The sequence below is a fragment of the Rousettus aegyptiacus genome, unplaced genomic scaffold (genome assembly GCF_014176215.1).
Source record: "Rousettus aegyptiacus isolate mRouAeg1 unplaced genomic scaffold, mRouAeg1.p scaffold_m13_p_1, whole genome shotgun sequence".
NCBI classification, from domain to species: domain Eukaryota; kingdom Metazoa; phylum Chordata; class Mammalia; order Chiroptera; family Pteropodidae; genus Rousettus; species Rousettus aegyptiacus.
The window spans coordinates 103,198,261-103,214,358 of record NW_023416284.1 but is presented as its reverse complement, the minus strand read 5'-3'; the positions used below and the strand labels follow the sequence as shown (position 1 = coordinate 103,214,358).

Below are 16,098 nucleotides of genomic sequence, written 5' to 3'. Positions count from 1 at the left end.
TGAATAAACACTGCAGGCCATGGGTAAACCACTCATTCAAAATAAGGTTTCATCTAACAATGAAAACACAAGTTTCAATTTTATCATTTATGCACAGCTTCCTTGGATCATTTGAAAATATAGCTTAGTCTATCTCTACATATTTACCTATTCCGGATATTTCATACACGTGGAATCATACAGTGTGTGACCTTTTCTCTGCCTGGCTTATTTCATGCAGCATAATGATTTTGAGGTTCATCATCATTGTATGTGTCACTTTTTTATTCATTTTTCTAACTAACATCAATGAACGTAGCACAACTGATTCATCTGTTGAAGGACATCTGGGTTGTTTCTACCTTTTGGCTATTGTGAAGTATGCCGCATAAACATATGTGTACAACTAATTGTTTGAATATGTTTTCAATTCCTTTGGATATGTATCTAGGAGGAATGACTGAATCATATAGTAATTCTATGTGTAATTTTCTGAAGTACTATCACTTTTTTTTACAGAAGCTGAAACATTTTATATTTGCATAATATATGAGGGGTCTGAATTCTCCACATCCTTGTCAACACTTGCTATTTTCTATTTTTATTATTTTAGCCATTTAATGAATATGAAGTGGTAGAGCTCATAGTGGTTGAATTTGCATTTCCCTAATGACTAATGATGTTGAACATCTTGTCACGTGCTTGTTAGATATTTGCGTATTTCCTTTAGAAAAATGTCTATTTCAGTCCTGTGCCCATTTTTTGATTAGGCTGTCTTTTGCTGGTAAGTTGTAACGGTTCTTTAAATAGTCTAGATATTCAATCCTTTACATATTCCAGATACTGAATAAAGGATTTACAAATATTTTCTCCTATTCTGCAATTTGTCTTCTCCCTTTCTTGATAATGTGCTCTGATGCACAGAAGTTTTAAAATTTAATGAAGTCCAATTTAAATATATTTTCTTTTGTTGGCTGTGCTTTTTGTGTTATATCTAAGGATCCACTACCCAATCCAAAGTCATGAAGATTTACCCCTCTGTCGTCTTCTAAGACTTTTAGTTTTATACTTCTTATTTAAGTGAATAATCAATTTTCAGTCAAATTTTGTATATGGTATGAGGCAGGGGATATCCAATTGTGCATAGAACTTTAGCTAGAAATTCATCAAAAAAAAGGAGGAAATTTATATTTTGGAGGAAAAAGTCTTCTTGTTAGCTATTCAAATACCCAAAGAGATATGTAAAATACAGATATTATAATTTTAGAAAAAAGAGTTATCATGTGTATAAAGAAAATTTTACTAAAAACGGCTAAAAATAAATCAAAATAACTAAAATATATCCTATCTTATTTATCATAGACTATAACAGTACATTACACATGTACATAGTTAATATATTATTAATTCAGATGAGTTAGTTCCTTGCTGCATGAATAATGGCACCAAAGTGTAATGATTACAAGTGCATAAATTCTGACTGAAAAATCAAATATTCCATTCTCTACCAGTGGTCACTTGGAGATGCATTAAGAGAAAAACAGCACTAAACAAAAAGCAAGTATATTCTTAATTGAATCTATTTTCCCAAAATTTTAGGGGGGAAAAAAATCTACCCATATTTATCTCACTGGCATATAACATATTTTCAGAAGCATGGGTACAAAGCTCAAGAAGTTATCAAAAAAAAAAAAAGGAAAAGAAGAAGTTATCACCACATGAACACACCTAAGTAACCTCCACTCGGGCCAAGAATTAGCCACATTACAGTTCCCCTCATGCCTCTTCCCAATTACTACCCCACTGCTCCGATCCAAAAGTGTCTTTTAACACCATAGGTCACTTTTGTGTTAATTTAACTTTAGATCAATGAAATCAATGATTCATGCTGCTGGGTGAAACTCTAGTTCAATCACTTGTTACTATGTAGACTCCTGGTATGAATACACTTCAATTTATGCATTCGATTGCTAGTGGACATTTTTGCTGTTTTCAATTGGGGACCAATATAAATAATGCTATGAAAAACTTGCTTATTTGAGTCTTTTGGTGTACATATGGAGCATACATTTCTGCTGGGTATATAATTAGGAACAAAGTGCTGGATAATAGGACATGGATATATTCAACTTTAGTTCTCCATATTAGATACAATAATATACATTCTCACCGATAGCATAAGGGAATTCTAATCTGTATCCTCATCATTTAGTATTATTAGACTTTTTTTTTTTTTTTTGAGAATCTTACTTTGGTTTCAAATTATATTACCTTGCTGAGCAATAAAATTGAGTAATTTTTCATACTTTGATAACATGCCTATTCAATACTCTGAACTACATTTTTGAGTTGTCTTTAGAAAATTTAGAGCCACAATCCATATGGAATTGACTTTTATGCATTTTGTAAGGTAGGGTTCAACTTTCATTTAGTACCATTTGTAGAAAAGAATGTCCTTTCTCACTGTAGGTACAACTTGGTCACAAGGCAAGCACCTATCAATCTATTTCTGAACTCACATGTGTGTACAGTGTGAGGTAGAGGTTAAGATTTATATATTTCTTATATGGATATTAATCAACATTATTTATTTCATCTTTTCTATAATACAATGACAACTTTGTTATAAATCACATGGCCTTAATTAAAAGTCCCAAATAACGTTTCTTGCTTCATTTTGTTTACTTTGTCCACTATTAATATAGTTAGACCAGCTTTGACTGACATTTGCCTATATTTTTGTCCACCCTTTCAACTTAATCCTTCCTGAATTCTTATCATTAAGTCTGTTAACAGTATATGGTAAGGTTTTTTTTCCCTTTTGAATCTAACAATTTTTCTTTTAATTGGAATATTTAGTCCATTTATATTTTTTGTAATTACTTAACATTTGTCACTTTTTATCATTTAGTTTATTTTCATTTTCTTTCTTGCTTTCTTTGTATTTTTATTATTCCATATTCTCCTATTACTTTCTACTTACACATTCTACTTTCTGTAGTTGCCTAGAGATTACAACACACATTAAAGTTCATACAGTCAATATTTATATTTACCTACTAATTTAAGTCTTTCTGTTGTCTCTTCATTTCCACAACTCTAACCTAATAACATTTGGAATCTTTTCCCTTCTGCTTGAATAATACCCGTTAATACTGCCTACAGTACTAGCATCCTAGTGATGATAAATTCTTTCAGATTTAAGTGGTCTAAAAATGTCTTTCTTCATTTTTTTCTGAAGATATTTTCACTGGCAATATAATTCTAGATTAGCAGTTATTTCCTTTAATACTTTGATGATATAATTCCATTGTCTTCTGGCTTTCATTTTTTTCTACTGAGAAACAACTGTCAATCTTATTTTTGTTCTTCTAAAGTAATGTGTCTTAGTCTCTGGCTGCTTTCAGTATTATCTTTGTCTTTTGTTTACAGTAGCATGACTATAGTGAATGTATAGAGTAGTTTTCTTTACACATTTCCAGGTTGGGCTCCACAGTACTTTTTGATTCTGTGGCTTTTTCTTTCCATCCTTTGTGGGAAACTGAAAACCATTATATTTTCAAATAAGGTTTCTGCTCCATTCTCTCTCCTCCCCATCTAGGTCTTCAATTACACGTATAGTAGATAGACCGTTTTCATTGTATGCTCTATGTCTCTTAAGGTATTTTCTATATTTTCCATTTCTTTATACCTTCTAAACTTCAATTCAGAAATGTTTTTTTGAAAATATACATACATATATATATATATATTAACAGGTGTGTATACACATAACCCTACACATGTATATCAGATATATTTTTATTTACACAAATTCATTTATACCTACATTTACTCATGCTTACATCTACATGATTCTAATTCTGCCAAAATTATCACATCTTTTATTATTTTGAATGTATATTAAGCACAGATACTTTATAGCTCATGTCTGGTATCTCCAATGACCCTTGTGGGCCAGATTTCACTTTCTGTTGTTGGTTTCTAGTCATGTGCCATATCCAAGTATGTCTGGTTATTTCTGAATGAGCATATGACAAAAGACATTTACGTGAAAACATATAAAGATAACTTAAAGTTCTAATTGATTTCACTTTCTCCAGAGAATAAAGATTTGCTTTTGCTTCTGGTAATTAGGGTTGTAAAAATCCCAGACTGCCTTCTTCCAAAACAAGGATTGAGGCAATGAGAAGCTGGGCTTCAGTACTTTTGAAAGGTAATTCAACAGGCATACCTTGTTTTATTGCAGTTCACACTATTGTGCTTCACAGAGGTGTTTTTTGTTTTGTTTTGTTTTACAAATTGAAGACAAGACCCTCTACCTGCGAAAAGATTATGACTTGCTTTATTGTGGTGGTCTGGAATAAATCTGCAATATCTTCGAGGTATGCCTGTACTTCCATTTCCTATTTCCCATAAAGGAAGTTCTCTGATAATCCAATTCAAAGTCCAGAAGTTTACTAAGGTATTTCCTTTATTATGGACCCTGAACTCCAATTTCTGTCTCCTTGAACTCAAAATTCTATCGAAAGTTCCTTTCAGAGTTGCAGCTACCACTTTCAGAAATGGCAACTCCAAAGGAAACACAGGCTCAAATGCCCAACTTATTTACTGAATTCCACTCCTCTTTTTAGATCTTGGCTCTATAACCTCTCATTTCTCTTACTTCCGGCAGTAGTAGCCCCCAACAGGATAGTTTGACTTATTGATGTGAAAGTGATACACATTCAGTAGAAATCGTACTTCGAATTTTGATCTTTTCACATGCTAGTGTTATGTAGTCTGATACTCTTATGACGCTGGGAAGTCATAGCAAGTCGCAGCTCCCGGTCAGCCACGCAATCAAGAGGGTAAACAACCAATAGTCTACAGTGTATTTGTTCTGTCAGATGATTTTGCGCAACTGTACGCTAATGTGAGTGTTCTAACCAGGTTTAAAGTAAGTCAGGCTAAACTATGTTTGGTAGGTTAGGTGTATGAACTACATTTTCGACAATGGTATTTTCAATTTACAGTGAGTTTTATCAGGCCATAACCCCATCATAAGTCAAGAAGCATCTGTATATATTTCACACAACCCTTCCGTTGTTCTCAGAAGATCTGGTCCTCATTTGTCATAGTCAGAAGAATCTTTTGCTTCAAATTTAACATATCTACTGCCTTGGCTTTCATGACACCATTCTCTGATCATTCTCTACCTATCTCTATGACTATTATCAGTCTTCTTCAAGAGTTCTAGCTCATCTAAAAATTCCTTAAATGGACATATTTTAAGACTCTTAGAAATGTACATATTCTAAGCTCTCTTCCCCTTCTCACTCTCAGCAATCTTCTTGGACAATGTGATTCATATTCATAAATTTAACAGCTAACTTCCATGATAGCACTTTCTAAATAAAAATTTAATACAAACTCTTTGCAAAGGTTCATCCCTTATTTCCCATATTTGTACCAAATTCCATGTCAAAAGCTGAACTTATATATATTTCCCCCCAGAAACTGTCTCTATTTCATACCTACTTTATTTCCTCATCCTCACAACTGCTGGGATCCAATGAGTCAACGAGATATGCTAATGTAAAAACCATCTTCTTTATGGTAGAGCCTAAACATATCTCAGTATCTTTAGCAGGTAATGTAGTTGATACACTCAGCTAAATCCTACTTTTATATGATTACACCAAGCCAGTCTTTTTACAAGACTGACTGTTCTACAAGTAAACATGTACCCAAAGTTGCTCCAAAAAACTGAAAATGACTTACATTCCATGGCTGTGGAGAGGTTTTCCTCTCTTTCCCATCAAATGAACAAGAAATCATGTAGCCCTGATTGTCACTGTCAGCATTCTTGTGACCACAAAGGGAACCAATCTGAAGATAAAGTAGACACTCAGGATGGCAGAATGGAGAATGATAATCCAGGTCCATAATGAAATTACCAAGTAGGGGAGAAGGGTGTCATACAACTCCTACTTCTAGACCTCCAATTATGTAAGACTGTTTCCTTATTGTTTAAGTCAGTCTGAATAAGGATTTTCTGTTCTTTGCTCTTAAAACATTCTGACTTCCTTTTATCCATACCACCACTATATCTTCTAAACAGCACAAGAACAAAGTTTCAAAAAAAACATATCTGAATAACATGTCACATCAGTCTTTAAATTATACAATACAAACTGTACTGAGTATCCCCTATGTATATCTACCTACTGAGCAATAAATTAAAGAATCAATGTCAAATAAGATTTAGACACACATATATACACACACACCTTATGCCTTTGCTCTTATGAAGTTTAGTCACATGTGGGAAAAATATTTTAAAAGTATCGAAACTAATATATGACATACGATAATAAGAGACAAGTAGTTTTTTAAAAAAAGACATGTCAAGGTGACATTATGCTGGACATGATAACGAACCTGGAAAATAAGAAAGAATCAGCCATAAAGAGATTCTGAGGGGAATACAGGATTCTAGGAAAAGGGTACTATACCATGAAACTGTGAGAAAACCAACCTGGCATTCCATGAACATCACATAGTGAGAGACTATACTACATACAGCGAGCAAGAAAAGAGGAGTATAAATATATTAGAAAAGTCAAGAGGGGCCAGATCACTCATAACCTGGAAGGCTAGGCTAAGGCTAATGTAATCTAGAAAGTCTCCTTTTGAGAAGAAAATATTATAAGCTGGATTTTCCCCCCCAATTGCAATAGGGAAGCATTCAAACACATTAAATTGATGTGTTGTATATGCCATATGCATATTCATATGAAACACACACACATACACACATATTTTCCATAGTATAAATTCTAAAACCTCTATCACTATTTTAAATCCTTTTTGGAGAAGGGCAAGATATAAACAAATAGTTAAATACACTCCCCTTCCAATATCATCCAAAGGCCTTTCATAAACTACACAAGCGGTTGCCAATTTTGTCCTCACATTAGAATCATGTGGAGTGCTTTATAAATACTAATACCTGCAACCTACCCTATAAAAATTCTGTAGAAGATCCTAAGCATCAGCATATTTTGTAGACACCCAAGTAATTCTAATATGCCACCAGGATTGAGAACAACTATACCAAGCTACCTTTCTAGCTTAGTTTCTCAAAACTCCACCTAGGTGCCTATAACCATTTCCTGAATATGATATGCTTTCTCGCATTCATTCCATATTCTCTTTCTGTGGAATAAACTTCTCTTTTCCAGTCAACACATTCTGCTCATTTTTCTAAGCCTCTGCATAATTGCGACCTCATTATTATATATATTAACTATTCCAACTAGGAATTGTTTTTGTCAGAATATCATTTTAAAAAACAAAAAAATTTTTAATCTTCCTAGTAACTAGCATAACCCAGGTGCCTCATACACACTGACTGATTTCATGTTATTGCATGTTTAACATTTGGTTAAGTCTGTTTCAAGTGTGCTTATAAATAAAGAATATTGTTTGCTACTTCTTAAGAGGTCAATATTATTTTTAGGTTCAAACTGAAGTGATATATTACAGATACCAAAATGTTCTTTGTAGAACATTAGAGATAAGTATCATTTCCTTTTTGATAAGCACACTAAATATAAAATACAATAGCGTCCTCCACAGCTCTTAACTCAGAGTTTATATACTACAGATTGTCACAGATGAAAAGGCACTTGAGTTTAATACCTCCAATAATAAATTGCCTTAAATGAGTCTTAAACACATGAATCTTGATTTTAATTCCACGCTAAAGTAAACTGTATTACATCAATGCTTGAGAGCACATAATTATTTAAAAGCATATTCTGAACACTGATCTCTAAATCACTCTGCAATATGAAGAATACTGACTTAACAGTCCATGGCCAATGTATGAATTGGAAAATGTGCACCTTTTTATTACATTTAAATTTTCACAAAGTTTTTACTCTTTATAAATTAATAGTTCACACAAAGAAAAAAAAATGCTCCTAAGCAAGACGTAAAGTAGACACCTAAAGACTTCAATTTTAGGCAGTATGTATCAAGACCTACTATTCTGCCAACTTAGAATTCAATGTAAGGCAAAAATACCTTTCAAGAGAAAAAAAATAAATTTTCAACAAAACGTGTTTCACCATTAGGTCCTCAATCTTCCTATTAGGCAGAAAGTATAAAATGCAAACAAATGGAAGTACAAAGAAAGTAATGAACGTCACAACAACTCCAACCAAACACTGTCTGGGAGTCTGCAACATACAGATTGGTGATTGAAACTGTGAGCTTTTAGATATATGATTGCAGGAATCAATAATAAGACAAAAGATCTAACTCTGACAGTTCTTAATTTTTTGTTCAGTGACTGAACTAATGATGCTACTAGCCCTGTGGATGGGAGTCCACAGCAGCCACATGATACTCTGTAAGAAACAAAGTTGATGTAGTCAGTTGAGCCCCAAACCTTTCTCATGGAGACAAAGGTTAAGATTTACTGGAGTTGAATGTCCCAGAAATACCTCAACTAGAACCTTAATCTTATGTATCGGTAGTGAATTCCTAGCATGTGACATCATCTTCCCAGCAATTTTAACTTACTGCTCTTCGATGTCAGGCTAAAATTTAGATGCAGTGATTTAAAAAAACAAAACAAAACCAAACCCTGAAGAAGGAATATCCACCAGCACAACTCTCCCTTCTCATTGCTAATTAAAAGACCAGACTGCCATTATTAACATTGGTACTTAGTTCCTGCTTTGAGGGGTTTACTGTCTGGTTATGTTCAGCTTATTAATCAACTGAAAAATAAAAAGGCTGAACCCAACTTCTCAAATAGAAACTCTAGAAGAAATGCCCCTCACTGTCTCTAATAATAAAAATGTGGTACACCAGGCTAGGCTTCAGGAGCCTATTACACTCTTCTTGTGGATGTGACTGAGGCCATGAGAGAGAACATGCTAATAAGGTTATTTAAGTGATTTTTTTATAATCCTGATAGTTTTTATTACATTCTACCCTACATATTTATATGCCACCACACCTGGCACTCCAAAATAAACATCAGTTCTTCCCTTCTTGTCACACATATTTCACACCAAGGGTATATCGGGCACCAAGAATGAAGTGGACTACTAAAAAGTATGTCCAAAAAAGTCTTCCCAAAATGCAGGAGAAAAATTTGTACTCCAAAGTGTTGATATTATTACTCTCCTAAGGCACAGCATGATCGGCATTCAAAGCGCCTCTTAGAAAAGAGGAAACTGGAAACTGCTAAGGAGCTTTAAGAAAATCCACATGACAGCTTGTGGCAGGGAATAGACAGTCAAGATTTAAACTCCACTCTTAAGAATTGAAAAACTACTGCATGAAATGATGAGTCACTTAAGAGTCAAGGATAGGATGCTCAGTTTTGTGTTTTCTAGTAGCTACTTTTTTTCCCTCCCCAACACAGAATAACTTTTCAAAGTATATCTTCTGTGCAAATATCTCTTGGGAGATCAAAGTCATGAATACATATATTGATGGAATATACCTGTCAGAGGCTTAGGCTCCTTAATTTGTTCCTAGCCATGGTTTGAAAAGCAACCACCTGTTGACTGTGGAACAACAGTAGAACTATGATTTATGTTTATTTTTATTTAAAAAGAAATACTTTAATCTCTACCAATATTTAATATTTAGACTGAAATTAGCTCTCTCCTCCAATGCATGTGTCCAAAGGTTATTATGCAAAGCATAATAACCTTCTCCCTATTTCTTGTACCAGAGCTATTAAAGCTATATCAGGTTGATAAGAATATTCTGAAATATTAAGAACTATTTCCTTTATTATACATTTGTCTTGTTTCACTTATAAAAAAATTCTTTTATTTGCATACGTAAACTTTGAAACCAACATTTTAAGTTTTAAAGTTTTCAGTGACAAGTTTGCTGTTAAAAGTTAAAAACAATATATTTTGTATTTATTCACTTATTTACCATTTCTGGCATTCCTCATTAATTTGTATACATCCAAATGCATACATAGGCATCATTTCCTTTCTGCCAAAAAGAACTTACATTTTCTATGTAGTACATATAGGTCTGCTGGATATGAGCTCTCTGGGATTTTGTCTGAAAATTTTTATTTTGCCTCCATTTTATGAAAGGTATTTTTGCTAGGTAGACAACTCAAGGTTGACATTATTTTCTTTCAGACTTTATGGTTTTCTCTTTATCAATGCTTTTTAATAAATTTATTATGATCGCTTTAAAGTGGTTTCCTTTATGTTTCTTCCGGTTGGAGTTCACTGAGATTCTTCGATTCCTGGAATTTTAGTCTTTATCAATATGAAAACTTTTCAACCACTATTTCTTCAAATAGTTTTTCCTTTTCCCACTCTCTCAATTGCTTCAGGGACTCCAATAACACATAAGTAAAAGCAACTGATATTGTCTCTCAGGTCCCTGATGCTCTGTTCATTTTTTTTTTCTAGTCTTTTTTTCTATAGATTTTAGATAGCATCTATTGCTTTATTTCCCAGCTAAATAATATTTTCTTCTGTAGTTTCCAATCTGCTAATAATTCCACCTAGTGTTTTTTTCCTCATTTCAGATATTGTATTCCTCATCTGCAAACATTCGATTTGGGTTTCTTTTTTCCATACTTTCCATTTCTCTCACCATCATATTCAAATTTCTTGAACACATGGGATACATTTATAAGCTGTTTTAAGGTCCTTGCAGCTATTTCCATTATCTCTTGTCATTTCTGGGTCTGTTTAAGTTGACTGATTTTTCCTTGAGTTATAGGTTACTATTTTTCTGTTTCTTTCCATGCCTGATCATTTTAATCAGATAATGAATATTGTGAATTTTACCCTTTGGTATGAAATTTTCTTATACAGTTACACTCTGAAGATATTGTGAGTTTGGGTCCAAACAATCACAGTAAAGCAAGGATCACAATAAAGCAAGTTGTAATCTTTTGCTGGTGAAGGATGGGTCTTGTCTTCAATTTGTGAAAAACACATCTGTGAAGCACAATAAAGCCAAACACAATAAAACAAGACATGCCTATATTCTTTCAAATTGTTTGAATTTTGTTCTGGAATCATTTTGATCTGTTTCCAAGGCAGGTACAAAAAAGCATTTAGTCTAAAGTGTTATGTCCTTTGATGGACTCTACCCAATGCCTTATGAGGTCTTTCCACTGTGGTTTTGGGAACATGAACAATTTGTGAGTTCCAGAAATTGCTTCATCAAATGCTTTCCAGCAGTTATTTCTCCAGCTATGGAAGTTTTCTTCACACATGTATTAATTCAGTACTCAACCAAAACCTCATGGTAAACTCTATAGAGATCTCTGCGTGCTCTTCCTGTGCAGTTACCTCCATTCTGGCACTCTGCCCTATAAACTATAGTTACCTTTGCCTCCTTTTAAACACCTATCCAATCTCCTCAACTCTGTAAAAAAAAAACAAAAAACAAACAACAAAAAAACACTGGACTCTATATGGCTTCCTCTCTTCTGCTGCCCATAAACTGCTTCTAGTCAATCAACTAAGGATAATTTTAGGGCTTATAATTTCAGTGGTAACTTCTCTCAGTGTTAACAGTCTGCCTATTATCCAGTATTAACATTTCATGTATTTTGTCCAGTTTTCTAATTATTAAAAGAAGGAAGGCAAATTCAGCCCTGCTACTTCACCATGACCAGTATTTTTTATTTATTTAAATTAGTTTCAAGTATACAGTACATTGGTTAGACATCTATATAATTCATAAAATGATCCCCCCAATTGCTCCCTCCCTCCACTGACCCTCCACCTAGCCATCAAATTAATGCTAACTGCATTCCCTCTGGCATGGGTCCCTTCCCCATGACCAACCATCAACTACTAATTTCTACCTCCTTAACCCTTCACCTCATTCTCCCAGCCCCTCAGCCCCTCTCCCCTCTGTCCATCACCAAATTGACGACTATATTTGTGAGTCTGTTTTTGATTAGTATGTTCTTTTTGTTCCTCAGGTTCCGCATATAAGTGAAATCATATAATGTTTATCTTTCTCTGACTTATTTCAGCATAATAACCTCTAGGTCCATCCACGTTGTTTCAAATGGTAGGATTTCATGTTTTTAATGGCTGAGTAATATTCCATTGTATATACCAGGATTTTGAGCAGATAAATGTAATAAAACTGTATCACCTTCTACTCTGTTTTTAAGATCAACTGACTGATTTCAGGGAATAGGGAAAGTAAGTATTTGAATTTTAGCAAATCCCTATCTATTTGATAGAACTACAAAAGGAATGTCATAAAGTAGATAATGAAGCCAGCAACATAGTTCTTACATTTGGTTCTACATATCTTTGTAAGATGATTTTTTTCATGTAGGACAGAAGATAACCAAATACTAAAATAAACTGATCCTGGACTCAGACCTAACAATAGTGATGTCTCAAAGGACTAATCTGAATTAAGAAATACCTTTGTTAAGTATAAATTATTTTTGTATCATAAAAATTCTCAAATGTAAAAAATAAAGAAATATAAAAGCCTTCCAAGCTGAGCGCAGATCATGAAAAAGAAATAAAAGCTATCAAGGTGCATAACATATTCAGGGACAAGAGTGTGGCTGCTACATTAAAAGAGTGAAAATCTTTAGAAGACGGTAACAAAAATGTAATTTGGGATCAGTTCCTTACAATATCAAATACTGACCAGGATGTAGAACAACAGGAACTTTCAATCACTGTTGGTGAGAATGAAAAATGGTACACTTTGTACTATCTCGGAAGACAGTTTGGCGGTTTCTTATAAAACTAAAAATAACTCTTATCATACAATTCAGCAATCATACTTTTTGGTATTTACACTGATGAAATGAAAGTGTATGTCCATACAAAAACCTACATGGATATGTTTATAGCAGCTTTAATTCATAACTGCCAAAGTTTGTAAGCAACCAAGAAACCCTTCTAGTAGGTGAATAGATAAACTATGGTACCTCTGACAATGGAATACTAATCAGCACTAAAAAGAAATGAGCTACTAAACCCTGAAAAAGATATGAAAACTTTAAATATATATTACAAAGTGAAAGAAGCTGATTTGAAAACACTATATAAAGTATGATTACAACTATGACATTCTGAAAAAGGCAAAATTACACAGACAATAAAAAGATCAGTGGTTACCAGGGATTGGGGGAAGGTAGAAATGAAAAGGCAGAGAGCATGGAGGACTTTTAGGGTAGTAAGACAATCCTATATATTACAGTGATACATTTGTCAAAATAAACATTTATCAAAACTTATAAAATGTATATACCGGAAGTGAACTCTAATGTAAACTATAAATTTTGGGTGATAATAATATATCAATGGAGATGCATTTATCAGAACAAATGTACCACTCTGCTGCAGGATATTTATAATGAGGAAGACTGTGCATGTGTGGGCGTAGGGAGTACATGGGAACTCTGTATTCTCTGATTAATTTCACTGTGAACCTAAAACTGTTCTAAAAAACAATCTATTAAAAAAATAAGTCTAGCAACAATGTAAAATGTAAGCCAAACAAGAGACTAAAGTAAGAGAAATAGTTAAGAGATAGTAACACTTTCGTCAAGAGATAAAAATATGCAATAAAAACAGCACTGGCAGTAGAAACAAAAGCATTCTAAAACAGTATTCAAGTTTTTGCATGTATATATAACCTAATCTATTAGATATAACCATTCCAGATTTTTCTGTACGAAGAAGGTATTTTCTCCAAATTAACAAAACAAGTAATGTTTTTAACAAATTACATTATCTTGTCATAACTTGTAATAATAAGGTATCTTCTAATAACTTTACAAATTTACATGGCAGATATATGCAGTGAATATTAAGTAATACAAAACAGGAAAATGTACTGAGTTTTCTCATAAAGCTATCTTTATTTCAATGAGAGCTCTTTATTTGCAAAATAATTAGCCTGAACAAAAAGGTAAAAAAATAACGAAATTAAGGTAAAAAAAATTAAACAATGGATAATAAATCATTTCCATGTTTTAAATAGGAACACACTTATACCTAAGAATTTTTTAAATTTTATTTCAACTGGGGCATAAAAATAATAAACATATAACTATTCATGCTTAGTTTTCTTACACATTACTTGAAATAAGTATGATTAAATAGTACATCTTTACTGAAATAATGGTTTAACATTTTAATGTAAATTGGTATCAATTCGAGTAAAATCTTAATTTCCTATCGTTCCAGAAAACTTAAAGAATTCCAAGTAAATATTGAACACTTGTTAAAGATCAGTGTAAATGACTCGGTGTGGAGATATGTTTTTCTTTGCAATGACAACAAAAAAGGAGTTACTTTTCTAGAAGTGGAAAAATTAGCCTCACCTTTTTCTTCAGCTTTTACAGGAAAATACTTCTTCTCTGCAGATATCGGCTCAGGCTTTGGGGCTGAGGAAAAACCCAAAGTTAATACTTTTTTTTTTTTAATCATTTTAAAGCACAAAGACAATTATACTACTAAAAAGCAAAGGTTAATTTAAAAATAACATCAGATGAAAACGTGGTTTAACAGAAAAAAACAATGTACCAGAATCACTAAGCTCAATATCCAATCTTATACCTGTCACTATTACTATGAGTAATAACCATAATCTCAGTTCCATCTTTGTCAAATGAAGGTATTCATATCCTCTACACCACCACTGCCAAGTAGAACTACCTATGATGACGGAAATATTCTATTTTTGTGTTGTCCAATAATGACTACTCAGATTTGAAATGCTGCTACTTGTGACTGTGGAATTAAATGTTTTATTTCATTTCATTTTAATTAATTTTAAAAGCCCCATTTAACTAGTGGCTTAAAAGGCCTTCACCATGAACTTCTAAAAGATTACTTTTAAATTATGCTATCTTTCCTCTGGTATTAGGTTAACAAGTACAAAGCTGAAACCATGGAGGATAGAAAAAGTTGCATTATCCTAAAAAAGAGCAATCTTTCAAAAAAAATATTTGTACTGCTTTTGTAAAAATCAGAAGTTAGAGAATAGAACTTATAGAAATAGACAAGGGCCAGATTTTAAAATGTTAACTGGAAAACTCTTCTAGATTTGATTAATTCAACAATTTAAAAAAATACTCTTCTAGTTTGTTTAATCCCTAAGAGACTCTATCTAAAGGAAGAGTACATAAATAATCAATAGTGTTTGAGACATTAACAAATGGATTTCATCTGAAAAAGTAGAATAATTGGCCTGTTCAATAATATTAAATAAATATACTTCTATAGCAGACCTAAATTTAGTCATTTTCTTAACTCAAAATCTCATATAACTAAAGTATCCAAATTATTTTCAAGATTTCTATTTTACTTAGTTTGTACTTTAAAAAAATACTGACAGATATTAATGTATGTAAACACTCGATTTTTATATATTTCTAAAAATTTGTATAAAGCACACATATTTTTGTTTTTTGCAATTAAATGGTTTGCATTAAGTCTCAATTTCACCATTTTAGAACTTAAACAACAAAATGAATAATATTTATTACATACCTGGACCCTTGGCAGGAGGTGGTGGTTTCTTTGGTTTCTATTAAAATAATAATGGTGAAAATAGTTCAATATTTACATATTAAATATGCCAAAAATAAATTGATCATTAATAATCAAAATTATATGAACATCTCTCCTCATCCCATCCCTGCCAAAAATTATAAAATATGATCCTAACAATTCCATAAAAGGTCACTAACTAAAAATTTACTCTATTAAAACAAAAACCTCCTTGATCAAAATTCTAATATTTCAAAATTTATCATTGTTAGATAAAAAACCTTAATGATAAACAAAAATGTTCTGTCCTGCCTCCCCTAGTTTTCCTATGCACTGTTTTACCTCTCTTTTAACAGCTGAGTTTAGTGGGGAGGGAGGGGTGGCAGAAAAAGAGAAAGAGATTGGGGGACGGGGAAGAGTAGCTAATAAGTATATCTAGCTTTCATTCTTGACTCTTCAGAACTCTGAAAGAGAAGATTAAAGGCAAAAGTCTGTTTTTCCTCAATTTATTCAACTCTCTTATAAGCATTCACTTATTTTTAAGACTTCATGTAATGCCTTAAAAAACATGAAACACATT

General features: G+C 32.6%; 1 protein-coding gene across 1 annotated transcript in view; it reads right to left on the bottom strand.

Moving 5' to 3' along the window:
• Positions 1-16,098, bottom strand: part of LOC107517796 (CD2 associated protein) — a 108,570-nt gene that overhangs the window by 22,192 nt on the left and 70,280 nt on the right. The window contains exons 10-11 of the mRNA XM_016158921.2: positions 15,519-15,555; positions 14,348-14,410 (exon numbers count right to left, since the gene is read on the bottom strand). Coding sequence (XP_016014407.1) covers positions 14,348-14,410; positions 15,519-15,555 — 100 coding nt within the window. The remainder of the gene's footprint in view (positions 1-14,347; positions 14,411-15,518; positions 15,556-16,098) is intronic.